A 27,091-nucleotide genomic window follows, 5' to 3' on the forward strand; every position below is an offset into this window, starting at 1 on the left:
GGATGACACTGGACATTGTGGTGACCATGAAGAATGATACTGTCTATCATGGTGACTATGAAGTATGACAGTGGATATAATGGTGACTATGAAGGGTGACACAAGAGATAATGGTGACCAGGGTAAGAAAAATCTGTCGCTACACAGAACAGCTGGACTTGGAAACACTTTAAGATCCCCAGACACAAACATACATATGACGAATGACAGTGCAGAACAATGATGACATTCTGGGTGAGAGGTGAGTTACAACAACATACTGGGTGAGAGGTGAGGTGCAACAACATACTGGGGGTAAGAGGCGAAGTACAACAACATACTGGGGGAGGGAGGTGAGGAACAACAACATACTGGGTGAGAGGTGAGGTACAACAACATACTGGGTGAGAGATGAGGTACAACAACATACTGGGGTGAGAGGTGAGGTACAACAACATACTGGGGGTGAGAGGTGAGATACAACAACATACTAGGGGTGAGAGGTGAGGTAGCAGCTTGCTCTAAACCCATGTTGCCCTGAGTTGCATAACTGATGGGTATCTAGGTGAGAGGTGATCTTGCTTCTTGAAAGCCTTTCAAAGATTTTTATGATATGGGATGTTAGTACTATATGTCTGTAATTCTTTGCAATTGCTTTATTGCCATCTTTGTGGAGCAGGGCTATGTCTGTTGCTTTTAGTGACTATGGGATGGCCCCTGTGTCCATGCTCCCTCTCCATAGAATGCTGAAGACACATGAAGGGGCTTCTTGCAGTTCTTGATGAACATGGAGTTCCACAAGTCAAGGCCTTTAGCTGAGTGCATGGGTATGTCAGTCATGTGGTTTCAGGATAATATTGGAGATTTTTGAATTGACCAATTTTTGAGTCTCGGTCATAAAAAATTTGTTTAGATATTCGGCTCTTAGTCTGGTGAATGGCTCACTAAACATTGAGTCATACTGGGACTTTAGTATCTCACTCATTTCTTTTCTGTCATCTGTGTAAGTCCCATTTTGTCTAAGCAGGGGTCCAATATTGGATGATGGTTTGGCCTTAGATTTGGCATAAGAAAAGAAATTTTTTTTTCTCCAATTTCATCAAAGGCTTTAAGTTCTTCCTGAGTTTCTTGGCTCCTGTATGATTATTTGAACTTAATTTCAATATCTGCGATTTCTCTGACCCATGCCTCCCTTCGTATTTCAGATATATTGGCCCCTTTCAGCAGCTCTATGATTCATCATCTTCACCTGAATAGGAAGCATCTCTGTTTCTAGTTTACAACTTCTCTTCCTTTTTCTTAAAGGAATGTGACTTAATCATACCTCAAGTGCCACAGAGTTTCATTTAGGACATGGTGGACTTGATCCCACTGCATGTTTTTGTTACTGAAGTTGAATATGGCAAAGGCACCTTCACAAGCGGTCACCTTTTGCTGGTCAGGAGCCCTGTGCATACATGTCTGTACCTCTATTATGTTGTGGTGTGAGTGTAATCTTTGATATTGTTATATTCTGTATCAGATCATCATTGCTGGTGAAGATATGGTCTAGTGTGTTTTCCAGTCTTGTTGGCTATATTATTTGCTGGCTTAAAGTGAATTTGTTGCAGAGATTTAATAGCTTGTGTGTGTGTGAATTTTCCTCTGAGCTGCCTCCTGGGGTTATCTCTGTTAAAACATTATTTGCTACACTCTTCCACTTTAGGTGTCTTAAGTTGAAATCACCCAGCAGCAAGATGGTTGAGGTAGGAGTTGGGAGGTTTTCTAGACAGTGGTCAATTTTCAAATGCTGTTCATGAAATTGTTGGAAAGTAGCATCCGGAGGCTTGTATTCAACTACAATGACAAGATTTTGGTTTTCAATCTTTACTGCCAAAACTTCAACTACATCATTTGAAGTGTTTAGTAGTTCCAAACAAATGAGCGACTCTGTGACATACAGGCCAACCCCCTTGCCTTCTGCTGCCTGTTTACTTTGTCACATCTGACTAAGTTACAGCCTGGGATCCATATTTCATTGTCAAAGTGATCCTTTATGTAGGTCTCTGTTAAAGCTGCAAAAATTGCATTTGACTCTGTGAGCAGTCCCTTGATGAAAGGTATTTTGTTGTTTCTTGATGGCTTTAAACCCTGTATGTTTATAAATATATATGTTGTCTTGTTGATGGTATACAGGGATCTTTGTTTGCTGGAATTAATATCTGTTGTTCTGTAGAGAAGGCCAATAACTGTGCCTCTGCTTCATAAGTGTTTTGAGTTTGTGTAGGATTTCTGTCATTTTTTGCCAGTTTTCTTTTTTTCTTGGCACTAAAATACCTCCGTCTCTGGAATGGTTATGACTCCTCTGGATTATTTCCCATAAGGGTGATCAGTATTTTTTTGCCCCTTTTAGGTGGTGCACCTGACAATATAGACTGTAGCATTGTTATTCCTGGACTAAAGAGTGGCACATTTCAGGGAGAAAAAATTACAGGACAAAGAGGTGCATTCTTCTGTTGTCATGAGTGTGAGGAATTTTTGGGGAAGTTCAAAATTGCATGTCCCACCTGCTCTTCCAGATATTCCATGCCTGCAGATACACAAGGCATTGAATTTGCATAGATTTGATTTCTTTTTAGGATGCTTTGTGCCTGTATTCCCTACTGGTGTATTTTTTTCTGTCTCCTCATTACCTACAGCCACTATACATTACCAGTTTTTTTCTGGCAATGTACCAACAGTCTTCCCTGAAGCATTGGCTCCATTTATTCCATCTCCAGCAGCAGTACTACCTTGTACCTCTGGAATTTGTATAGTGTTGTGAGGTAGAGGTGAGGTAGAACAACATACTGGAGGGAGAGAGGTGAGGTAGAACTTATCAGAGGGTGAGAGGTGAAGCAGAACATACCAGAGTGAGGTGAGGTACCACAACAAACTGGAGGGTGAGAGGTGATGTAGAACAACATACTGGAGGGTGAAACATGAGGCAGAACACACAAGAGGGTGAGAGTGAGGTAAAGCAACATATTGAAAGGTAAGAAGTGAGGTAGAGCAACATACTGGAGGGTGAGAGGTGAGGTAGAACAACATACTAGAGGGTGAGAGGTGAGGTAGAACAACATACTGGAGGGTGAGAGGTGAGGTAGAACAACATACTGGAGGGTGAGAGGTGAGGTAGAACAACATACAAGAGGGTGAGAGGTGAGGTAGAACAACATACCGGAGGGTGAGAGGTGAGGCACAATAACATACTGGAGGGTGAGAGGTGAGGTAGAACAACATACTAGAGGGTGAGAGTGAGGTAGAGCAACATATTGGAGGGTGAGAAGTGAGGTAGAACAACATACTGGAGGGTGAGAGGTGAGGTAGAACAACATACTAGAGGGTGAGAGTGAGGTAGAACAACATACCAAAGGGTGAGAGGTGAGGTAGAACAACATACCGGAGGGTGAGAAGTGAGGTAGAACTCCCTGTACTTGTGGTGAGTAATGTGAGTATCAACAACAGTTCCTGGAGGCACGTTGGACACCTCACCTTCACCTTCCTTCTCTTCCCAGAAGAACCTGGACACAACAGTATTATTAATAAAAATAATGATATATAATATTGTACAAGACTCAACTATATTTATATTATTATGTAAGCTAGTACACATAATGTTCTACATTACAGGAACAATATACACATGTTGCCAAGTATAAATGGAAACTTGTGATATTAACCTTTGAAAAATACTCAGATATTTGTATTATCTTTCACTGTTGTACAACACTAATAAATACTTTTGTTTAGCACTTTAAATCTCAAGTTGTTCTCAATAATGTTGTATAAACGGGTTTGGCAAATGTAATATGAACATCAGTTCCTGAAAGCTCATCGTATGCTGAAGTTATCGTTAGCTGAATTAATTTTCCCCATAAGAAATAATGGAAATCAAATTAATCTGCGCAAGACACCACAAAGTATGAAAAAAAAAAAATTACCACATGAAATATTAATTTTAATACACACAAACTGACACTTACCTTTATTGAAGATCTGGTGATGATTGATTCATACAGCATTTGAATGACATTCATGGAAATTTTGAGTCATTTCTCAAGCAAAACCTGCTTTAACCCTTCCAAAAACAAAATAAATTTTTACAGTGGTTCTGAGGGCATACAAATGTATCCATTAAACAGTGATGTTATATGTAATGAGTGAGAAAGATACAGTGAATAAGTGTTGGAGAGAAGTGGAGGAAATTCGTTCTGATTTGCTGTTCCAAAAGACCCCACTAATAATATCTTTTTTACTACAAGTACAAGGTATACAGGCCTAGTTGACATCAATGACATACTACTATATAGAAAGCCCCATGTTATGTAGATGAATGGTTCAGAGAACCGACATGTTGATAAATTAGACATGTGTGCAACTCTTGGGTATCTTTATTGAGGAAACGTTTCGCCACACAGTGGCTTCATCAGTCCATAAAAGGAAACGTGGCAAAACGTTTCCTCAATAAAGATACCCAAGAGTTGCACATGTGTCTAATTTATCAACATGTCGGTTCTCTGAACCATTCATCTACAAACCTGTCAGACACTGCAACTTCTTGGGATCTTAATACTTGGGAATTCTTCGCTTGCCTAATTCTTGGGCACGACCTACTTCCACATTGAACAAATGTGACACCACCTATGACTGCTGCACCTCTCCTGCTACGGTTTATGAGCTCCTTCTCAGCACGTATGCCGTATTCTATTCAAGATTGATGGACTGACCACATCGACTCAAGGTTGAGGGACTGTTTACCTCATTCTCCTCCTGTTCTTCAAGATTCTCCTTTGTATGGACTGATGAAGCCACTGTGTGGTGAAACGTTTCCTCAATAAAGATAGAAATAAATGGTATAAAATACCGACACAATGGAAATATAAACACATATGCAGTATAATGTGATCCTTTATTGACTACGTTTCGCCCACACAGTGGGCTTTTTCAAGTCACAAACAGAACTACCTGGGGTGTATGTATGTATAATGTTCGCCAAAACAGTAGTCCTGGCACGGGTCCCAATCTTGCGATGACCCGTCTCTGGCTCCCGATGGAGAAAGGTTTCCACAATGATGCGACGCATGCCGCTCAAGCGCCCCTCTGGTCAGTTCAACTGGTGCATCTCATAAGCGACACCATATGTAACTATGGACACTAGCGAGGAGGAGGATACGTCATTATTACAGGCAAAAGCTTGTCTGGTTTGTTGACCCCATGGTACACTAGTGTGGCCGCAGTCATCTCTGGGTCCTCTTCGGGAGGGAATATCACCCCTAGTTGCCTACGGAGTGTCTCAGTAGCTTCGCACTCTAGAAGATAGTGTGTTAGGGGCCGCTGGACAACGTGCTGACAGTACTGGCACATCTCCTCTGCCTTGTCTACCATCCTCTTGGCTGTGGGAAAGCCCAAACGAAGCCGATGGATGGCGGTACACTGCGCTCTGGACCAGCTTCTATCATATGGAGGGGGTTCTCCCTGAGTCGCTGCTCGGTACCACTGTTGAGATGGGGTATCACCTAAGACCTCCCCCATAAGTTTCGTGGCTCTGGCAGCCACCAGTTTGGTCTGTCGTAGGCTGATTGGGACAGTAATCCCAACATGTGGATAGTCTGTTGCTGCCTTGGCTGCATCATCTGCCGCCTCATTTCCCCAGATGCCAGCATGGCTGGGGATCCAGTTCAATGTCGATCTATTACCCTGAACTTCTAAGGCTGTCATTATGCTCAGGATCGATGTGATGAGGTGAACATTATCCTGTGGTTGAGGATGGGAGAGGGCATTGATTGCAGAGGTGGAATCAACATGTATGACAGGTCGGAGTCGATGTCGTAGGGCATGTGACAATGCCTGCTGAATCGCCACCAGCTCAGCTTGAAGGATCGTGCAGTGGTCAGGGAGTCGCCAGCCTTGTGTGTGACCATTGTGGTACAGTCCAGCTGCTGCTCTCTTCCTGTCAGGGTCGACAGAACCATCTGTGAAATACACTGCACATGTGCCTCCCTCTGCCAGTGCCATGCTTGTCTCAGCATGATTGCTGAGGGTGTCTTGACTGCAGAGACACTTAGAGATGGGTAGCTGCATGATGAAAACATCGGCTGGATCTGGGCGCCAGGAAGGTGGTGGATGGTACCCAGCAACAGGAAGGTCACAACTCTTCTCACAGAGCAGCTGTACAGGCAGCAGCTTCCGCCCAGCAGCACAAAACGAACGAATCCAGGAGTAGTCCGTGAAGAGTGTGGGATTTTGTGACATGGTTGTTAATATCCATCTCCTCAGTGGGGTACCTTGCTGCCGGTGCAGAATCGAGGCCACTTTGCAGGCGTTTATGTATCTTACTCTGTCAGCCAAGGAAGGAAGCCGGGCCTCAGATCTGAGACATACTGTGTTGGTCCAGATGGGGGCACCAAGCATAGTTCTTATCGCCTGGTTTTGTACGACCTCCACCCTTTGCCTGCTCTGCGGGAAGAGATGAGCTAAAGCCGGTGCACCGTAGTCAATGAGCGAGCAAATAGCTTGTATATAGTACAAGCGAAGTACATCTTTGCTTGCCCCTGCACGGTGCCTCGTCATGGCTCTCATGGCATTGAGTCTGAGTAGAGCACGTGACCTGACATACTCGGCCTGTTTCTGAAAGGTCAGCTTTTTATCAATGTAGATTCCCAAGTACAGGTAGGAGCCTGTCCACTCAAGTTCTATATCCTGAATACGTAATCTATTCATAGGATCTGGTCCCTTGAACATCATTGCAAGAGATTTCTCGGCTACCTAGGGTGGAAGGAACGCGAGTATTTATAGTCAGGTTCAGAGTGCTGAGGTCAGGTGGAGAATGCTGCATCTGATGATGTACCGAGTGGGGTTATAGAGTCTAAAATCTTGGGTAGCTTGGAAAGGAGATTGGACAAGTTTGTGAGCAGACCTTCTACAGTGTTCTTATGTGGGATAGCGATGAAGAAGCTTTTTGGCAAGTGGTTCAGCTATGTTATAGAAGCCACTATTCTGGTTGAAGTTGTCGGATATAGAATTAAGCGATGATTCCAGGATTCTTCGGTATTGAGTGTTGTCTTCTGTGGCGATAAGTCTTGAGTTTCTGTAGTTTATCAAGTGGTTGTGTGAATTACGGTGTTGTACGCAGGCATTCCTTGTGTCGTCAGACCTGCTTGCGTATTGGTGTTCTGAAATATGTGTTTGGAGGTCCCTTGATGTTTTGCCAATGTATAACTTGTTGCAGTCATTACAAGGGATTATGTATACCCCTGCAGAGCGTGGAAGCTTGTCCTGTCTATCACTGGTAATGTCCTTGATGGTCGTGGTTGTGGAGGTAGATACTTGAAATGAGGTATTGGAAAAGATGTTGGAAACATGTTTGGCAATGGAGTTGGTGGGGAGGACTATGTATCTCATCTTGGCAGTGTCTTCTCTGGGTGTGTTGAAGATGTTTAATGCCTGTCGTCTGCAGTCAGAATCTGCAGCAATGAGTTTCTTGAAGAATGCACGATGATTGAACAAGTATTTTCTAAACTTCACTATCCTCGTCACTTCATCAGAGACTGCAGACGACGGGCATTAAACATCTTCAACACACCCAGAGAAGACACTGCTGAGAAGAGATACATAGTCCTCCCCACCAACTCCATTGCCAAACACGTTTCCAACATCTTTTCCAATACCTCATTTCAAGTATCTACCTCCACAACCACGACCATCAAGGACATTACCAGTGATAGACAGGACAAGCTTCCACCCTCTGCAGGGGTATACATAATCCCTTGTAATGACTGCAACAAGTTATACGTTGGCGAAACATCAAGGGACCTCCAAACACGTATTTCAGAACACCAATACGCAAGCAGGTCTGACGACACAAGGAATGCCTGCGTACAACACGGTAATTCACACAACCACTTGATAAACTACAGAAACTCAAGACTTATCGCCACAGAAGACAACACTCAATACCGAAGAATCCTGGAATCATCACTTATTTCTATATCCGACAACTTCAACCAGAATAGTGGCTTCTATAACATAGCTGAACCACTTGCCAAAAAGCTTCTTCATCGCTATCCCACATAAGAACACTGTAGAAGGTCTGCTCACAAACTTGTCCAATCTCCTTTCCAAGCTACCCAAGATTTTATACTCTATAACCCCACTCGGTACATCATCAGATGCAGCATTCTCCACCTGACCTCAGCACTCTGAACCTGACTATAAATACTCGCGTTCCTTCCACCCCAGGTAGTTCTGTTTGTGACTTGAAAAAGCCCACTGTGTGGGCGAAACGTAGTCAATAAAGGATCACATTATACTGCATATGTGTTTACATTTCAATAAAGATACCCAAGAGTTGCACACGTGTCTAATTTATCAGCCCCTTGTTATGTTGAGCATTTCAGGCAAATTAGGTCAATTTTGTCCCCAGGATACAACCCACATTAGTCGACTAACATCCAGGTACCTAATTTACTGATTGATGAACATGGACGGCAGGTGTCTTATGGAAACATGTCCTAATGTTTGCCAGCCATACCAGGGATTTGATCCCCAGACTTGAGTGCGTGAGCTGAGTGCACTTGCAATCAAGCTATGGGACACCATACACTTCATAATACATGTATTTAGATCTGGCAAGTGTGGGGGCCAATTGAAGTATTTGACTTCGCTTTCACGTTCTTTGATCCAATTTTGAACGTCTGTAGTGGTGTGAACTAGTGCTGCATTGTGGAATATAATACATTTAACACACTTAAATTAATTATTCAGTCATTCAGAAGTTCATTCAGCAGGTGTTCATAGTATTTTTGTCCAACCTCTGTATATTGTTACATATAATTAATAAATCTGATTATAATTAGTATCTGGCTATTGTCACATGATATCCATTTTCAATACTTCTTGTTTGTGTATACATAGTCTTAATAAATTTATGCTGCTTTTTTACAAATATATTCTCTTTCTAAGTGCCATTATCTAAGCCCATGAATACCAATATTCGTCATGAACTAAATCTTTCTAATCAAAGAAAATAAAAATGGAGGAACACTTAGCTAGGCCTACTGGCCCATACTTAGGTGTTTCTCAACTCCAAATACTTCAACTTAGATATTTGCCCAACCTATTCTTCAAGCTGTTTGTGACTTAATAAAGCCCACTATGTGGGCAAAATGTTGTCAATAAAGGATCACATTACAGGAGGGCCCCGCTTTACGGCCTTTCACTTTACGGCATTCCGCTAATACGGTCATTTCAAATTATGACCAAAACTCGCTATACGGCTCCCCCCACCTGACTTTCTAATACGGTGACCGTGCCCCACCCTGTTTTTTTACATTCTCCGTGAGCTCAGTAAGCACTAAGTCTCTCCATTTTGTCTGGAAACTCCAAAATTTCAAATGTTTTTAAAAGTTATTTCATATTTTATATATACTCTGATAATTATACTTATGTATACCTGTACCTAAATAAACTTACATACTGTGCTGGCATGCAGGTACACATTAAAATCGGTAAGTGTCTTATGTCTCCAGACGTCATATTAGTAATGATAATAATAATCATCGAGTCATTTAAATGTCGTATATTACATTAATATACACATTTTCATTAATCCATCTATGATATTTTTTTCAAAATTATATAATAAACACGATACATAACATATAAATAAGATAAATACACCCCACAGTAGAATAAATAAACATAAATGTGAGATGTGGTAGCAGACGACTTGCACAAGTGACGCCATATTTATTTATTTATTTATTTATTTATTTATTTATAATTTGAGCACACTTACAGAGGTACAAAAAAATACAAAGAGCAGCATGCCAAAGCCACTTATACTATGCATAGCATTACGGGCTGGCTTAAAATTAACTTAAGATTAACTAAGCAATGATGAAATCAGTGAAAAACATTAATGTAAACTGATTACTATAAAGCACAAGTGAGTATTACAAAGACAGGTCATATGGTTGCATGCATTGTTGTAAATTCAGTAGAATGGAGTATTCTGTTAGGTAGTGTATTTAAAAAATAATAAAGTTAGATTGGGTTTTAGGTTTAACATTTATATGATATAATTGTGAGAAACATTTAAGATATACAATTTATAAGGTTCAGTTATTCAGTATTTATTTGGTTTTGGGTGAGTAAGTGATCTTTGAGAAGAGACTTGAATTTATAAACAGGTAGTGTTTCTTTTATATTTACAGGTAATGAATTCCAGATTTTAGGGCCTTTTATGTGCATTGAGTTTTTGCATAGCGTGAGATGGACACGAGGAATATCAAAGAGTGATCTGTGCCTTGTGTTATGGTCATGTGTTCTGTTGAGGTTGGCAAGGAGATGTTTGAGGGGAGGGTTAATATCAGAGTTGAGTGTTCTATGTATGTAATAGGTGCAGTAATAAGTATGGATGTTTAATAATAATAACAATACTCACCGAGTCTCATTAAATGTCGTATATTATGTTAATATACACATTTTCATTAATCCATCCATGATATTTTTTTCAAAATTATATAATAAACACGATACATAACATAAAAAGATGATAAATACACCCCACAATAGAATAAATAAACATAAATATAAGATGTGGGAGCCAGATAACTTGTACAAGTGACGGCAAGAATAACATTTTCTCTAATCTAACATAAGAGAAAATGTGTTACTGGGGGTAACTGTAGAAAATTATTCCTTTCGTATGTATGTAAGTTTATTCAGGTATACACAAATACAGTTACATAGATTATCATACATAACAACATATGTGTAGAGAACCTAGGAAAACCCAAAAAAGTCAGAGTGACTTATTTCCATTGCCTTCACTCAGAGCATCATTTCTTCTCAAAATGATGTTACATGAGAATGGGAGTGTTTTTCTTTATTTATTCTACCGTATCAATGTAAGGCATGGTGAGGCTGCCAGTTCAAGTCCTAATGGAAGGGGATTCCCCTTCTAAACACTAACACCATCCACACTTTCCCCTCCTTCCATCAATCATCACCAGATCTTCATTAAAGGTAAGTGTCAATTATTCTATTGTTATTAATCTATTGTTATTGTTGTTATTGTAATTATTCTACCTCACTGGCAACTACCCGAACACACTGTTCCTAGCTCCGACTAACCCATACGAAGTCTCCCTTATTATCAACACACTAAAAAACAAGACAGGAGATTTAAATACCTTACCACCCTTTATATACAAAAAAGTGTCACAAGTGCTATCACCAATCATTGCAACACTCTTTAACAAATCCATTGAATCATCTACCTTCCCTACAGTTCTCAAAATAGCGAGGGTCACCCCGATCCATTAAGGAGGAGACCAAACAGAGCTGAATAACTATAGGCCAATATCCAACTTACACCCTCTCTCAAAAATCTTCGAAAAATTAATTCATAAACGAATCTACTCCTACCTCATCTACTAAAACATACTCAACCCCTGTCAATTTGGATTCAGGCCTAATAAAAATACTAATGATGCTATTATACACATGCTAGAACATATATACACTGCAATAGAGAAAAAAGAAGTCCCACTGGGGATCTTCATTGACTTACGTAAAGCCTTTGATACAGTTGACCATGACTTGCTCCACATAAAATTGTCACACTATGGTATAAGAGGGCACTCCCTCAACTACCTCAAGTCATACCTCAGCAACAGAAGCCAATATGTGTACACAAATGGGGCAAACTCTTCCGCACAACCAATTACAGTTGGTGTCTCACAGGGAAGTGTCCTTGGCCCTCTTCTCTTTCTCCTATACATAAATGACCTACCAAATGCTTCGCAATTACTCAAACCCACACTATTTGCAGATGACACTACATACGTCTTCTCTCACCTGAGCCCAGTCATGCTAGCCAATACTGTAAATACCGAATTACAGAAAATATCTTCGTGGATGAGGACTAACAAACTTACACTAAACATTGACAAAACCTACTTCATTCAGTTTGGTAACAGAGCTACAGATGTCCCTCTTAACATAATGATAAATGGATCACCTATCACAAAGCTAACAGAGGGAAAATTCTTAGGAATCCACATTGATAATAGACTCAAATTTCATACACATATACAACAAATTTCTAAGAAGATTTCCAAGACCGTAGGCATACTATCGAAGATACGGTACTATGTTCCACAGTCAGCCCTCCTGGCCCTATATCACTCTCTTATTTACCCCTATCTCACCTATGGAATTTGTGCATGGGGCTCAACAACAATTAACCATCTCAGACCACTAATTACCCAACAAAAGGCTGCAGTCAGAATGATAACAAATTCCCACTACAGGCGGCACACTCCACCAATATTCAAAACACTAAACCTACTCACAATACAAAACATCCATATTTATTACTGCACCTACTACATACATAGAACACTTAACTCTGATATTAACCCTCCCCTCAAACATCTCCTTACCAACCTCAACAGAACACATGACCATAACACAAGGCACAGATCACTCTTTGATGTTCCTCGTGTCCATCTCATGCTATGCAAAAACTCAATGCACATAAAAGGCCCTAAAATCTGGAATTCATTACCTGTAAATATAAAAGAAACACTACCTGTTTATAAATTCAAGTCTCTTCTCAAAGATCACTTACTCACCCAAAACCAAATAAATACTGAATAACTGAACCTTATAAATTGTAAATCTTAAATGTTTCTCATAATTATAGCACATAAATGTTAAACCTAAGACCCAATCTAACTTTGTTATTTTTTAAATACACTACCTAACAGAATACTCCATTCTACTGAATGTACAGCAATGCATGCAACCATATGACCTGTCTTTGTAATACTCATTTGTGCTTTATTATCTGTTTACAATAATGTTTTATCACTGATTACATCATTGCTTAGTTAATCTTAAGTTAATTTTAAGCCTGCCTGTAATGCTATGCATACAAGTGGCTTTGGCATGCTGCTCTTACCTGTATTTTTTAGTACCTCTGTATGTTCAAATTATTAAATAAATAAATAAATAAATAAATATTTCATGTGGTAAAATTTTTTTTTCATACATTTGGGTGTCTTGCATGGATTAATTTGATTTCCATTATTTCTTATGGGGAAAATTAATTCGACTTTCGATATTTTCGACATTCGATAGCTCTCAGGAACGGATTAGTATCGAATATCAAGGGTCCACTGTACAGTGGTCTCTCGATAATCGTAGGGCTCTAGAGCTGTAGATTTCGGAAATCATAGCGATATTTTCGTATAAACATGGGCTCGCTAATTGTAGACTGACTTGCGAATAGTGGTTCATCCAGGACGCGTACGCACGCTGTGAGCTGGGGCGGCCTCCCTTCCCAGCCAGTGTGGCATTGTTTACCAGTGAGCGACGGTCCCCTCACTTGCTCCTACGAAATATTTCATAATATTCAATTCATTTTAGTGCTTGCAAGTACTAAATAAGCTACAATGGCTCCAAAGAAAGCTCCTAGAGCCAAGCCTTTGGTAAAGAAGATGAGAAATACAATTGAATTTAAGAAAAACATCATTGAACACTATGAAAGTGGCTTAAGTGCGGCTGAACTGGCCAGGATGTATAACAAACCCCATATAACTATATGTTCCATCGTGGCCAAGAAAAAGGAAATCAAGGACGCTGTTGTTGCAAAGGGGGTAAATATGCTGACAAAAAAGAGATCACCAGTACTCGAAGAAGTTGAGAAGTTATCATTGGTGTGGATAAACGAGAAACAATTAGCAGGAGATAGTGTTATGACGTCGATTATTTGTGAAAAGGCTAGGCAGTTGCACGACGATCTGGTAAAGAAATTGCCTGCAACTAGTGGTGATGTGAGTGAATTTAAGGCCAGCAAAGGTTGGTTTGAGAGATTTAAGAACCGTAGTGGCATACACAGTGTGGTAAGGCATGGTGAGGCTGCCAGTTCGGACCACAAAGCGGCTGAAAAATATGTGCATGAATTCAAGGAGTACATAAGAGACTGAAGGACTGAAACCTGAACAAGTGTTCAATTGTGATGAAACAGGCCTCTTTTGGAAGAAAATGCCAAAGAGGACCTACATTACACAGGAGGAAAAGGCACTGCCAGGACACAAGCCTATGAAAAACAGGCTGACGCTCATGTTCTGTGCTAATGCTAGTGGGGATTTCAAAGTGAAGCCGTCACTAGTGTACCACTCTGAAAATCCCAGTGTTCAGGAAAAACAATGTTATGAAGAGTAAATTGTGTGTGCTTTGGAAATCTAATAGTAAGGCATAGGTCACTAGGGAAATTTTCGTAGAGTGGTTCAATGAAATGTTTGGCCCAAGTGTGAAGAATTACCTCCTGGAAAAGAAAACGGATCTCAAGTGCCTCCTAGTAATGGACAATGCGCCTGCTCATCCTCCAAACTTGGATGACCTAATTCTGAAGGAGTTTGGGTTCATCACAGTAAAGTTCTTGCCCCCGAATACCACTCCTCTCCTCCAGCCCATGGACCAGCAGGTCATTGCAAACTTTAAAAAACTCTACACCAAAGCAATGTTTCAAAGGTGCTTGAATGTGACCTCAGACACTCACTTGACCCTAAGAGATTTTTGGAGAGAACACTTCAGCATCCTCCATTGCATAACCCTTATATGTACGGCTTGGGAGGGAGTGACTACCAGGACTTTGAACTCTGCTTGGAGAAAATTGTGGCCAGATTGTGTCGACAAGAGGGATTTTGAAGGGTTTGGGGCTGACGCTGATGAGCCTATGTCTGTTGTTAAATCTATTGTGGCACTGGGGAGTTCCATGGGGTTGGATGTGAGTTTGGAGGATGTGGAAGAGTTGGTGGAAGACCCCAATGAAGAGCTCACCACTGAGGAGCTGCAAGAGCTTCAGCAGGAAGAGCAACAGATCGCAGCTCAGAATCTTGCTGCAGAGGAGGAGGAAGAGAGATGGAAGAAAGTGCCTTCTTCAGAAATTAAGGAGATTTTTGAAATGTGGGGTTTACCTGGAGTTTACCTGGAGAGAGTTCCAGGGGTCAACGCCCCCGCGGCCCGGTCTGTGACCAGGCCTCCTGGTGGATCAGAGCCTGATCAACCAGGCTGTTGCTGCTGGCTGCACGCAAACCAACGTACGAGCCACAGCCCGGCTGATCAGGAACTGACTTTAGGTGCTTGTCCAGTGCCAGCTTGAAGACTGCCAGGGGTCTGTTGGTAATCCCCCTTATGTGTGCTGGGAGGCAGTTGAACAGTCTCGGGCCCCTGACACTTATTGTATGGTCTCTTAACGTGCTAGTGACACCCCTGCTTTTCATTGAGGGGATGGTGCATCGTCTGCCAAGTCTTTTGCTTTCGTAGTGAGTGATTTTCATGTGCAAGTTCGGTACTAGTCCCTCTAGGATTTTCCAGGTGTATATAATCATGTATCTTTCCCTCCTGCGTTCCAGGGAATACAGGTTTAGGAACCTCAAGCGCTCCCAGTAATTGAGGTGCTTTATCTCCGTTATGCGTGCAGTGAAAGTTCTCTGTACATTTTCTAGGTCGGCAATTTCACCTGCCTTGAAAGGTGCTGTTAGTGTGCAGCAATATTCCAGCCTAGATAGAATAAGTGACCTGAAGAGTGTCATCATGGGCTTGGCCTCCCTAGTTTTGAAGGTTTTCATTATCCATCCTGTCATTTTTCTAGCAGATGCGATTGATACAATGTTATGGTCCTTGAAGGTGAGATCCTCCGACATGATCACTCCCAGGTCTTTGACGTTGGTGTTTCGCTCTATTTTGTGGCCAGAATTTGTTTTGTACTCTGATGAAGATTTAATTTCCTCATGTTTACCATATCTGAGTAATTGAAATTTCTCATCGTTGAACTTCATATTGTTTTCTGCAGCCCACTGAAAGATTTGGTTGATGTCCGCCTGGAGCCTTGCAGTGTCTGCAATGGAAGACACTGTCAAGCAGATTCGGGTGTCATCTGCAAAGGAAGACACGGTGCTGTGGCTGACATCCTTGTCTATGTCGGATATGAGGATGAGGACCAAATGGGAGCGAGTACTGTGCCTTGTGGAACAGAGCTTTTCACCGTAGCTGCCTCAGACTTTACTCTGTTGACGACTACTCTCTGTGTTCTGTTAGTGAGGAAATTATAGATCCATTGACCGACTTTTCCTGTTATTCCTTTAGCATGCATTTTGTGCGCTATTACGCCATGGTCACACTTCTCAAAGGCTTTTGCAAAGTCTGTATATATTACATCTGCATTCTTTTTATCTTCTAGTGCATTTAGGACCTTGCCGTAGTGATCCAATAGTTGAGACAGACAGGAGCGACCTGTTCTAAACCCATGTTGCCCTGGGTTGTGTAACTGATGGGTTTCTAGATGGGTGGTGATCTTGCTTCTTAGGACCCTTTCAAAGATTTTTATGATATGGGATGTTAGTGCTATTGGTCTGTAGTTCTTTGCTGTTGCTTTACTGCCCCCTTTGTGGAGTGGGGCTATGTCTGTTGTTTTTAGTAACTGTGGGACGACCCCGGGTAAGATAGAAAGATTTATGGAGAAACATCAACCTGACAAGGCTGTTGCAAGCCATTTATTTATTTATTTATTTATTTATTTATAATTTGAGCACACTTAATTTGGCAACATGTACAGTGACAGAGTCTTTGCCCACTTTAGGGAAGTGTTAAAGAGATGCCAAAAACAGAGCTCTCTGGACAGTTATTTTGCAAGACAGGACTCCAGTGACTCTCAAGGTGGTCCTAGTGGCATTAAGAAACAGAGAAAAGAAGCAACCCCAGAAAAGCAATTGGTACCTGAGGTGTTGATGGAAGGGGATTCCCCTTCCAAACAGTAATCCAATCTCTCTCCTTCTCCAGTCTTCCATACACTAAGAAGAATCACCAATAAAGGTAAGTGTTATGCTGTTAATGTTTCATTCATCATGTCCCATTGTATTGTATATGTACTACATCTATATTTCATGTAAAAAAAATTTTTGTTTTAATACTTCTGGGTGTCAGGAATGGATTAATTGTATCTACATTATTTCTTATGGGGAAAATTGATTCGAAAATCGTATATTTCGATAATAGTGGCACCTCCAGGAACGGATTAAATATGATAAATGAGGGATAACTGTATTTTTTCTCGTCTCTCCAGAGTGCAGGAATGAATTAATGGCTTTTCAATTAATTTAAATGAGGAAAATTAATTTGATATACGAGTAAATTAAGTTACAAGCTAGCTCCTGGAATGGATTGAACTCGTAAGTCAAGGTTCCACTGTATTTGGCATAATACTGAGCAGCTCGACAGAGGTATGAAGAGGATATGGGATACAAGTACCATTCTCCTATCCCTGTCTTGGGGGCATATATTAGAGAAAACGGAGTGTAGCACATGACTAACTGTGATATACACTCGTACTGCACCATAAAACTGAAACAAAAAAGCTATTTTCTCTACATAGATTATCACACATAGCAGCATATCTGTAGAGAACCTAGGATAACCCAAAAAAGTCAGACAACATGGCTTATTTCTAGTATCTGGCTTTTGCTAGCCATATATGATTTTTGGTAAATATTTGATTCTCAGCCAGGGTAGAAACACTGGGTGTGTTTCTTTACACCTGTTGTCTATGTTCACCCATCAGTAAATGGGTACCTGGGTGTTAGTGGCCTGGTGTGGGTGTTATATTGGGACACTGACCTAATTAGCGGAAATGTTCTATTCTTCAGCGATGGTCAAGAGTAAACAAATGACATCACTGTCCAATACCTGTCCGCCTCCCAGTCCAAATTCCAATATGCAGTCAAGAATGGATTGACATTATTTATACAATTATTACAATAATGCATTAGTCTGCATAACAGTAAATCTTCAATTTTTTTTGTGTGAATAAAAATTCCAAATGGTAAGCAAGAGTAATATAAGAGGGGCCTGTAGCCGTGACTAATGAGCAGAGAAAATGTTATTTTTGTGCCAGGAATGTCTGCATTGTTTATTCTGGACCCTATTTTGAAATTGACATCTGTTGAAATTTGTGAGAAATTGGCCAAATTGCCAATTTCTGACCACTTTATTGGGTAGTTGATATAGGAGAATGGGCGGTTTCTCATACTTAGTCGACAGAATAGAAGTAAGCAAGTAAGTAAGTTTATTCAGGTATACACAAATACAGTTATGTAGATTATCATACATAGCAGTGTATGTATAGATGTTATGGGGCTATAGGACCCAACATGTATTTATAAGTAACAGTTACTCTGGAATACCTAATTATATTGAATTGATGGGGACTTTGCTCTAAATGTCAGAAGGACTGATCAACCTTATGACTGAGAGGCAGCTGGGTCAAGCCTATTTTTCTCAATATAATAGGTTATACTATAGACACATAAACACACAATTTAAATAAGTAGTTTATAAAGTTGTATTTCTTTTTGTAAAAGTAAAATTAAGGTGTGGTAGAATTGTGGTAACTGGAGAATTGTGCTTGGCAACAGTCTTTTGTTTTTGGTGGGAGGAGCTTAGCCAGGCTCTCTCTCTCTCTCTCCCTCTCACTGACTCTCTCTCTCTGTGGCTGACCTTCAACCTGGCAGAATCTCTGGGTCCTTCTTCTATCTTTTGGGGCATCATGTGTGCTCCAGGGGTGAGTTTTTATAATTTAAGTTGTGGCCACAATACCCAGGATGACTAAAGTGTGTCAAAACACTGGTTAGCCCAGAGTTATGTCAAGAAGAGTGGAGGACAAGAGTTGTTGGAACACACCATGTGGAGAACAGGTATGGAGTGTGTAGATTTTGTTTTGAAAATGTGAGGCTGTGATTGTATATTCTGTACATATCTATTGAGAATACAGTTATATTTTTATAGTAGTAGTTTACATAACCTGTGAAGAGGGCTGGTGAAAGGGTATCAGAGACACTCAAGATGATCAGCCATGATGTAAGTATTACCCCTAGACAAATAAGGCCATTAAGTAAAAGCTACCCCACACTAGAACATGTAGTGAGAACCTTACTATCAAAGTAGTAAGGGACAAACCAACGTAACATGGGAGCTTGACCGGGAGAGTTATTTGACTGCTAAAATAACTCAAAACATTCTTTGAACTATATGTGCTGGTATGGGGTAATAACAGTTGCATGTTTCTGGTAGAAGATTTACCAAGGTGGTGTCAGTGGAAGTGTTGTTTTCATATATTAGTTTACAGGTTGTTTTTCTCCTAAGGTGGGAGAAAGGTTAAGTAACACATTTCTGTTGTGGTTATGGTAAGTGCTATGTGCATAGTTTACATTCAATTTGTGTTATTTTATGTGCCTGTGGGAAAACTTTGTCTACTGATACTGTAAGAGGGAAGCAAGTGTTTAAAGATAAAACTATGTCAGAAGATGAGTCTTCAGATTTTTTAGGCTTCAGGGAAGAAGGTAATAATTCATCAGTAAACATGCCTGTTAACAGTGAACATGAGGGATCACCTACTCCAGGTGATATGGAAATGGAGAGAATGAGACTGAAATTAGCTGTACTAGAGGCTGAAATGAAATTAATGAAAGCTAAGGAGGAAGAACGTCAGAGGTTAGGAGGTTCAGAACAAGAGCCTGAGCAGTACTTTAACATAACTAAAGCTGCAAATTTTGTCCCTAAGTTTACAGAGAGTGACCCAGATAGATATTTTTCTTTTTTTGAGAAGACTGCTTTGGAGCAAGGATGGCCCAAACAGAAGTGGGCTACCCTAGTTCGCACGCAACTTGTGGGTAAAGGATTCCAGAGAGTAGAGACTCTGGAGGGGCAAAATTTTTCTGATTATGATAAGATTAAAGAGGAAGTATTGCTTGCATACCAAATGATACCTGAGAAATATAGACAAAAGTTCAGGAATCAAAAATTTCAGGATGGGCAGACCTTAACTGAGTTTGGGAATGAGAAACTGTTCCTTTTTTAAGAAATGGGTTTGTTCCAAAGGAGTTAATAAAGACTATAACAAATTAGTAGATCTGATGGTTCATGAGGAATTGTACAATACAATCCCTGTTGACCTCAGAGAATATCTGGAGGACAAAAACCCAGATAATCTTTCAGAAGCACTGGATCTAGGTGACCGATTCTTGGCTCGCTGGGAATTGGTAAGTAAAAACAGTCATGCTGCTTCTGAAAATTTCCCCACTCATTCTAAACCTTAATCCAAGTCCTATGGTCATAAAGGTAAGTGGGACAAGAATTTTCAGGGACAAATGAAGGCTGAGGTGCCCTCTAAAATAGAAGGAAAAGGTAAGTCAGCTGGAGTTCAAAGTTTACTTAGACAATCAGATAATTTTTCAGGTCCTCGAGTAAACAGTACCAGTCCTACACCAAATGGTAAAAATACCTTTAAGAGTTATGCCTGTTACTACTGTAACAAAACTGGACACACACAAAAGTTTTGCTGGTCAAGGCGGCGAGATCAGGAAAGGGAGGAACCACCCCAGAGGACTCTAACTGCAGAGATACATCCAGTTGCCTGCATTAGGTCTTCAAGGCAAGGTGAGGAGGAACCTTTGGATCTAGACCCCAAAAGAATGTAGGCAGAGTTGAGAACATATTGTCCTTGAGAGATGGATGTAGCACCTACTCTTTGCTACGTGCTGGAGTGCTACCAATGTCTAAGGATACCTATACTGGGGTAGATATATTGTTGAAGGGTATTACGGGTTCAACCATAAGGACACCGGTACACAAATTATGGGTAGACTCTACATACCAAGTTGGCTATCTCCCTGTAGGTATCTCAGATGAAATTCCCTTCGAAGGGGTCGACCTCTTATTAGGGAATAATGTTATGGGCCTGTTAGACAGTGAGGAACAACTAGTTTGGGGGAAACCAAGTCCGAAATGTTGGGAGGAAATGGCTAGGAAAACCCTGCCAGACCTTCTCCCTGATGGTTCCACCATGAGAAGCATGGCTCATGATCATGCTACCAACAGTCTTCATGATATTTCTCATGAGGATGGTGAGGGCTTAAGTTTGGTAACTCTGCTTTCTGATGTTGAACTGCAGTCAACTGAAGAAAAGGATGTTCCAGCCAGAGCTGAGCATGATTGGAGAATGGATCAGTTAAATAGTGTGAGAGAGGCTGCACCTGCTAGGGTGCAATTAATTTCTGTGCAGGAAAATGTCGCTGTTGCTGAGGAAGAGATTTTACAGTTAAATAAGTGTTTGCATTTCAGGGAGGAAACTCTTACAAAGAATTCACCTCTGTTTGCAGTATCGATGGAAGGAGAACAAGGGTTTTGTCCCCAGGTGGTGATGTCCAAGGTTACCAGGCATTTCTTCTGGTCTCAGCTGTGGGAGACTGTCAGAGAGTATATTGAGACCTATCATGTCTTTCAATTTATAGGGAAACCTAGTCTAAGTATTAAACCTGTTCCCCTCCAGTCTATTTCAGCACCAGGTGAACTCTTCAGCAAGCTGGTAGTAGATGTCGTTGGCCCACTCCCAAGGACCAAACTGGGAAATGATTATTTACTCACAAATATTTGCTCCACTACCAGGTACCTGGAAGCAGTCCCTCTGCATAAGATAACTGCTCATGTAGTCTTAAGGGTTTTGATGAAGTTCTTTTTTCATGTTTGTTTTCCTCAAGCAGTGCAAAAAGACCAAGGGCCTAACTTTACCTCAAAGTCTTTTAGAAATGTTTTGAAGGGACTAAAAGTAGAGCCTCAGTGTTCAACTGTGTATCACTCTCCATCTCAAGGGGAAATAGAGAAATTACATCAAACCCTCAAGACAATGATGCAAGCCTATGGTATAGACAATACTAACAACTGGGATGAGAGGATCCCTTTCTTTGTATTTGCTGAGTGGGGAAGCACTCTGGAATCTGAGCTATTGGCTTGGGGAGGATGGTGATGCTCCCCCCTCGGAGCTTTTTCTCAGTTTCAGACACTGTTTGACTCGTATGAGGTGGATGGTACCAGTGAACGTGCCCATCAACCAGACCAGGATGATGATGTGGGACCATAATGTGGACCATGATACTCTGGAGGCTGGAGAGGAAGTGCTGATACTGGAGCAAATTCATGTGAAAATCTGTATGGCAAGTTGCTGTGAGCTGAACATGTTGTGGGGGAAGTTCCCAGGGGTTAGATATAAAACCCACACCCCCAAGCAAGAAAAAGAATGAGTATAATGTACACAGTAACCGGTTAAAGGGTTTGAAGTTATGTCAAAAATTCAGAGAGACCAATGTTTTAATGGAATGTAAAGGGCTGCAAAACAATAATCTGTATTTAATACCAAAAGTGTATTTAAGAAATAACATGTGTGTAAAAGATTTTGGGAAATGCATGCTTGGTTTTAATGAGAAAAATGTTGGAGAGTTGGCTCAGCCACCTTGGAACTTTATAAAGTTTGGGATGTCAGTATTGGGGAAAAGTTGAAACTCCATGAAGAAATTGTTAAGGAAGCTGAGCCAATTCAACAATTTTTGTGTGGGAAAAATCTGTATGAAAAATTGGAGATGGAGGAAGAAGTGAAATTCTTCCAACACCAGTTTGTAGTGCTTAGTGAGAGTCAGTGGGCATTCCCATGCTTCATGGTTCCCAAATTAGATGGCACCCTGGGCATAAACACTGACTACCACAAAGTACGTTTAACAACTAAGGTTTACAGGATTAGAAAGATTGATACTTATGCACTAAGAGATGCAAACATAACATTGTATCAATCGCATCTGCTAGAAAAATGACAGGATGGATAATGAGAACCTTCAAAACTAGGGAGGCCAAGCCCATGATGACACTCTTCAGGTCACTTGTTCTATCTAGGCTGGAATATTGCTGCACTCTAACAGCACCTTTCAAGGCAGGTGAAATTGCCGACCTAGAAAATGTACAGAGAACTTTCACGGCGCGCATAACGGAGATAAAACACCTCAATTACTGGGAGCGCTTGAGGTTTCTAAACCTGTATTCCCTGGAACGCAGGAGGGAGAGATACATGATTATATACACCTGGAAAATCCTAGAGGGACTAGTACCGAACTTGCACACGAAAATTACTCACTACGAAAGCAAAAGACTTGGCAGACGATGCACCATCCCCCCAATGAAAAGCAGGGGTGTCACTAGCACGTTAAGAGACCATACAATAAGTGTCAGGGGCCCGAGACTGTTCAACTGCCTCCCAGCACACATAAGGGGGATTACCAATAGACCCCTGGCAGTCTTCAAGCTGGCACTGGACAAGCACCTAAAGTCAGTTCCTGATCAGCCGGGCTGTGGCTCGTACGTTGGTTTGTGTGCAGCCAGCAGCAACAGCCTGGTTGATCAGGGGCTGATCCACCAGGAGGCCTGGTCACAGACCGGGCCGCAGGGGCGTTGACCCCCGAAACTCTCTCCAGGTAAACTCCAGGTATAGGGAAGGAAGATGTGATTTCCATGGCCTGTGTTCCAGTACCATTTTAATGTGTGTAATGCAAATTGTGTTCAATGTGTGCTTAAAATTTGTGTGTGAGATGGAACGTGATGGTATTTGTGTAAACTTGATGTATCCAACCTGGGTGCAAAGAGATGTCTTTGTTGTTGTTGTTGCACTGCGAGAGGTTGCAAAACTGTTACTATCTATGAACAACCTTCTAAGTTTAAATGTCAACATTTTACCACAGGAAAGAAAATTTTCATTTTGGGGCTGGCTATTCAGCATTTGTACATGTCTCAGGATTTCTTCATCCTGTTCCTGTGTATGGTGACTAAAATCAGACTCTTAAAATGGGCTTTGTTCCTACAGCCTTTTAATTTGGAAGTCAAATATATAAAAGGCTCAGAGAATGTGGTTGCTGATGCTCTCTCTAGATGTTTCATGTAGATGCATGGTGCGTACTTTGTACATAGTGTTTGTCATGTGCTGACCTTGTTGTTTTCGCAGTGGTGGACTCTCGGCGAGCCTGAGTACTCTCTACCAGCCATCTGACTGTGAAGGAGTCGAGTCAGAGCCAAAAGTGTGACGAGGGTCAGGGTGTACGTAAATGTGAGTTGAGGCAGTGGTTGACAACCTTCGGTAACATGAGACGTTCAGGAAGGTATGTGATGTTGTGTCTTGGTGTGCTCTATGTACAAAACGGCCCGACGATTTGCCTTTGTGGTCCCTTGGACCCCTCCATGTTCTATGACAGCCTCCTCTTCATAAGTTTGGAGGATCTGTGTGGAGTGGGACCTCGGAAGATGGGCTTGAGTGCCTGACCATGTTAAGGATCGTGAGTGTTGACTGGAAGTCTCACTGTTTGGTTCGGCCACCAAGTGAGAGACACCTTGACATGTTTTGTGAAGTTTCCTGCCTGGTGTACACCTGACTGCTCTGGGTTTGGCTCTACTCTCGTCTCCTGATCAGGAAGATGCCACCCTGGAATACCAGTTGCTTGCTGGATTACCGCAGCAGAGGCACAGGCCTGTTGGTACGGGCTTTCACAGTGGACATTGTGTGCAATTCTTGCATTGTAATGTGTATTGTTTAAAAGCCACTAAAATTGTAAATAGTTACACCCTTGAGTATATGGGTATGGTTAAAATGCTTTTATAAAAAATTCTGCAATCTGTTGTAAATAACAGTAAAGTGAAGAGTAGTTATGGTGCTGGGAAATATGTAGCATTTCTAGTAGTCTTGTTTACCGCCTTCAGACTTAAGCAATATACTTTTTACTAGCCGTATCCTGAGGGACACGGCTAGCTTTTGTGAGACTTCGTCTGGAGGTGGGGGTGTTATGGGGCTATAGGACCCAACATGTATTTATAAGTAACAGTTACTCTGGAATACCTAATTATATTGAATTGATGGGGACTTCGCTCTAAATGTCAGAAGGACTGATCAACCTTATGACTGAGAGGCAGCTGGGTCAAGCCTATTTTTCTCAATATAATAGGTTATACTATAGACACATAAACACACAATTTAAATAAGTAGTTTATAAAGTTGTATTTCTTTTTGTAAAAGTAAAATTAAGGTGTGGTAGAATTGTGCTTGGCAACAGTCTTTTGTTTTGGTGGGAGGAGCTTAGCCAGGCTCTCTCTCTCTCTCTCCCTCTCACTGACTCTCTCTCTCTGTGGCTGACCTTCAACCTGGCAGAATCTCTGGGTCCTTCTTCTATCTTTTGGGGCATCATGTGTGCTCCAGGGGTGAGTTTTTATAATTTAAGTTGTGGCCACCATACCCAGGGTGACTAAAGTGTGTCAAAACACTGGTTAGCCCAGAGTTATGTCAAGAAGAGAGAAGGACAAAAGTTGTTGGAACACACCATGTGGAGAACAGGTATGGAGTGTGTAGATTTTGTTTTGAAAATGTGAGGCTGTGATTGTATATTCTGTACATTTCTATTGAGAATACAGTTATATTTTTATAGTAGTAGTTTACATAACCTGTGAAGAGGGCTGGTGAAAGGGTATCAGAGACACTCAAGATGATCAGCCATGATGTAAGTATTACCCCTAAACAGATAAGGCCATTAAGTAAAAAGCTACCCCACACTAGAACATGTAGTGAGAACCTTACTATCAAAGTAATAAGGGACAAACCAATGTAACAATAGAGAACCTAGGATAACTCAGAAGAGTCAGACAAAGTGACTTATTTCCAGTACCTGGCTTGGGCTTGCCATATATGATTTTTGGTAAATATTTTTTTTCTCAGTTGTTTGTTGGGCTATCTCACTGAAACTAGGGCAATGTATGATGGAAAGATGCTTCTTAACGTACAAAAAAAAAAAAAAAAAAAAGGGCGATAAATAAGGGAGTTCACTTCTCAGCCATTAGCCGCCTCTTTACGGTATATTTTTGTATGGTTTTTATGGTTGCATTTTCATTTTTTTGGTCTCATTTGATAGAATGGAAGATGTATTACAGAAATAGACATGATTTTGATTGCTTTCATGACGAAAAGTACGGTGGACCCCCGCATAACGATATTAATCCGTTCATGAGAGCTCATTGTTATGCGAAATTATCGTTATGTGAATGAATTTTCCCCATAAGAAATAATGGAAATCAAATTAATCCGTGCAAGACACCCAAAAGTATGAAAAAAAAAATTTTACCACATGAAATATACATTTTCCAACACACAAAGAGAAGGATACATGCACAATAGTAGAGTAGTACATGCACAGTATATATTGTGCATGTACTACTCTACTAAATGAAGAATAAATGACACTTACCTTTATTGAAGATGCAGCAATGACTGATGAGACACTGTGTCCTGGGAGTGCCTTTTCCTCCTGAGTACTGTAGGTCCTGTTTGGCATTTTCTTCCAGAACATGCCTTATCACACTGTGTATGCCACTACGATTCTTAAATCTCTCAAACCAACCTTTGCTGGCTTTAAATTCACCAATATGAGCACTAGTTCCAGGCGTTTTTCCCTGTTCTCCTGGGTGTTAGTCGACTGGTGTGGGTTGCATCCTGGGAGACAAGATTAAGGACCCCAATGGAAATAAGTTAGACAGTCTTCGATGACAATGACTTTTTGGGTTATCCTGGGTGGCTAACCCTCTGGGGTTAATTGTTTCTTGGTACTCACAATAAGCCACACCAACAACGGTGCTACAGCAGCAGCAGCAGCAGCAGCTGACAGTGCTACAGCAGCAGCAGCAGCAGCTGACAGTGCTACAGCAGCAGCAGCAGTTGACAGTGCAGCAGCAGCAGCAGCAGCAGCTGACAGTGCTACAGCAGCAGCAGCAGCTGACAATGCTACAGCAGCAGCAGACAGTACTACAGCAGCAGCAGCAGACAGTACTACAGCAGCAGCAGCAGACAGTACTACAGCAGCAGCAGCAGCAGACGGTACTACAGCAGCAGCAGCAGCTGATGGTGCTACAGCAGCAGCAGCAGCTGACGGTGCTACAGCAGCAGCAGCAGCAGCTGACGGTGGTACAGCAGCAGCAGCAGCAGCAGCTGACGGTGGTACAGCAGCAGCAGCAGCAGCAGCTGACAGTGCTACAGCAGCAGCAGCAGCAGCAGCAGCAGCAGTTGACCATGGTACCACAGTATTTCGATAATATTTCTCACCCTTTTTATCACAGGCTTGGCACTAGAAGCTTTCTTGGGGCCCATGGTCACTTATTTTGCAGATAAAATCAA

General features: G+C 41.3%; 1 protein-coding gene across 1 annotated transcript in view; it reads right to left on the reverse strand.

Moving 5' to 3' along the window:
* LOC128696226 (protein argonaute-4) overlaps positions 1-27,091 on the reverse strand; it is a 41,894-nt gene that overhangs the window by 7,345 nt on the left and 7,458 nt on the right. Inside the window, exon 2 of the mRNA XM_070092236.1 lies at positions 3,401-3,521. Coding sequence (XP_069948337.1) covers positions 3,401-3,521 — 121 coding nt within the window. The remainder of the gene's footprint in view (positions 1-3,400; positions 3,522-27,091) is intronic.

The sequence above is a fragment of the Cherax quadricarinatus genome, chromosome 39, assembly GCF_038502225.1.
Source record: "Cherax quadricarinatus isolate ZL_2023a chromosome 39, ASM3850222v1, whole genome shotgun sequence".
Taxonomy (NCBI): domain Eukaryota; kingdom Metazoa; phylum Arthropoda; class Malacostraca; order Decapoda; family Parastacidae; genus Cherax; species Cherax quadricarinatus.